Source organism: Typopeltis vanoorti, chromosome 18 (genome assembly GCF_054136105.1).
Source record: "Typopeltis vanoorti isolate ZY-2024b chromosome 18, IOZ_Tvanoo_1.0, whole genome shotgun sequence".
In the NCBI taxonomy this organism is placed as follows: domain Eukaryota; kingdom Metazoa; phylum Arthropoda; class Arachnida; order Uropygi; family Thelyphonidae; genus Typopeltis; species Typopeltis vanoorti.
In genome coordinates this window covers 104,933,056-104,935,307 of record NC_143566.1, presented here as the reverse complement: position 1 = coordinate 104,935,307, position 2,252 = coordinate 104,933,056, and the positions used below count along the sequence as shown (strand labels likewise).

The window sequence follows — 2,252 nt, the reverse complement described above, 5'->3', positions numbered from 1 at the left end:
TTCCCTTTTATTCCGATAATTTCCGTTGTTATTTACGTTTCCAAAATTTAAATTTAAAGAAAGAAAAAAAAAATTGCCCTTTCGCTTATGAAATAGGTTTCTTTTGTTCTGTCTGGACTTCCAACCAAGGTCAAAGTTTGTGGAGCTCTCTTTTAGGTCCTCTTAGTAGGGTGTTTCAATCGCGCGTGCTGACATAAATATGACGTCAAAAGAAGCGACCCTATCTTTCTCCGTCATCTGACCGTGAGTTACGAATTTAGAGCCGTTCCTGTCGAACCGAAGATGCCGCCCCAGCCAAGTGGAAAAGCCGTTAAGAAAGCCGGCAAGGCCCAGAAAAACGTTCGTGTTGGAGACAAGAAGAAAAAGAAGAAGAGGAGGAAGGAGAGTTTCAGCATTTACATCTACAAGGTTTTAAAACAAGTCCATCCAGATACTGGTGTTTCTAGCAAGGCTATGTCTATCATGAACAGTTTCGTCAATGACATTTTTGAGCGTATTGCTGCCGAGTCCTCCCGCCTTTCTCATTACAACAAGCGTTCAACTATCACAAGTCGGGAAATCCAAACTGCTGTTCGTTTGCTGTTGCCAGGTGAACTCGCAAAGCACGCAGTCTCAGAAGGCACGAAGGCTGTCACCAAGTATACCAGCGCCAAATGAGGTCCTCAGCTTTAAAAAAAAAAAAAACGGCCCTTTTCAGGGCCATCACTTTGTGATAAAGGGATATCACTCGTACAACTCTTATATGTATATATATATTTTTGAATATAGAATGCAAAGTGTGAACTGTCGAAAGTAATAAAAATTTTAACTTTTACGTTTGAGTATTTGTATGTATTTAGCGATGAGATTCTTTCCTTGCAGAGAGAAGTTTTAGTTTTCCTCATTCCCTCCTTGGAGTTTTCATGCTGATATCCATGAAAGTTACCTTCACCTAGAGGATTTCTGGGCTTCCAGATTCTGAGTAAGCTTGTCTTTTGTTTATTCCTCTCTCATTGCAGGTTCACTCTCAAGTAGCATACTTTAGTGTCTGTGTGCCTTTTTCCGGCCCAACCTTCCAACTTTAGTTTTCATGCCATCTTTTCCTTGGTCGTTTTCTTCTCTTAGACTTCAGTTCCATTGTAAATCTGAAATGGGTGATCTACCGGTCTTCTCCATGCATGGCCGGCCTACCTCAATCTACTTTCTCTCTTTTTTTTTCTTTTCCTCCCCCATCTCCTTATTATTCTTTGTTCTTCCTCTGCTCTTTCCATTTATCTATCTAAGCATCTCTATTCGATTGTTCCTGAGTTCTCTTTGCACAAGATAAACGTGCCGTCTCTATGGCTGATTCCACGTACCTAAAATGGTTAACTTCTTATCTCCTTTATATACTAATTTTTTCATGTCCTGATCATTATGATCACTGGCCCTTGGTGTGCAAGTCCACTTTAAAAAAATTCTGTTTCAATGCTAAATCTAAGCCTTATTTTTTCTCGAGATAACTTTTCTTGTTGTCTCATAGATTGCATCTGTCCCTTTCCTTTTCATAAAACTGCATTGTATCTGGTTAATATCCACTATTCTAAATTCAAAATGTATTTATGGTTCTGTAAGTTCCTCTAGTTTCCACAATATATTATGTCACTTCTCTCCACTGTTAAATAGTTCACAGGTTCAGGCTACTCCTTCCCCCATTGCTTATCATTTCTGTTACTACTTCTGATGGTTGCGGTGTTTTGTTTTTAATTTTTGTTATTGCTTCTATTACCTCCTTTGTAGTTTCCATCAGTCCCCTGTATGCTTTCCTGCTCCTCCAGCATCTTCCTCTCGTTTTCTATATTTAACAACTGCGAAATGTTCTTTCATCTGACCTTTTTTTCGAAATCTTTTGTGACATTTCTTTTTCTATCTATATTCCATTTTTTTTTTTTGCTTTTCTAGTCAGTTCCTTGAGATGCTACCCTTTCTTTGAATTTACTATTATTTTCTTCCCGCGGCTTCCATATCTGCAGCCTCTGCCGCTTTGTTTTCCTTTTTCAAATCTGCATAATTCCACCGTATTTGGCTATTATGGATATATTTAGTTCATTATATCCACTAGGAGGCGCCTATAACAGTAAATGTTTATTTACCAAATATTTGGTGTGTGTGGAGGGCGGCACGTTTTTATAGTTTCATTATTTTCCAGACTGAGCAAAGCGGGCAAGTGAAGTCTGTCTGTTTTTTCGAACTGTGAGGCATATACTGTACAGTATGTAATAATTTGCTTTTAT

At 38.5% G+C, this 2,252-nt stretch overlaps 1 protein-coding gene across 1 annotated transcript; it reads left to right on the top strand.

Moving 5' to 3' along the window:
• Window positions 1-243: 243 nt before the first annotated feature.
• Window positions 244-2,044, top strand: LOC150097023 (histone H2B-like). The gene has a single exon (XM_090408751.1). It carries the CDS (start codon window positions 283-285, stop codon window positions 655-657), a length of 375 nt encoding a protein of 124 aa, XP_090264877.1. The 5' UTR covers window positions 244-282; the 3' UTR covers window positions 658-2,044.
• Window positions 2,045-2,252: the final 208 nt, after the last annotated feature.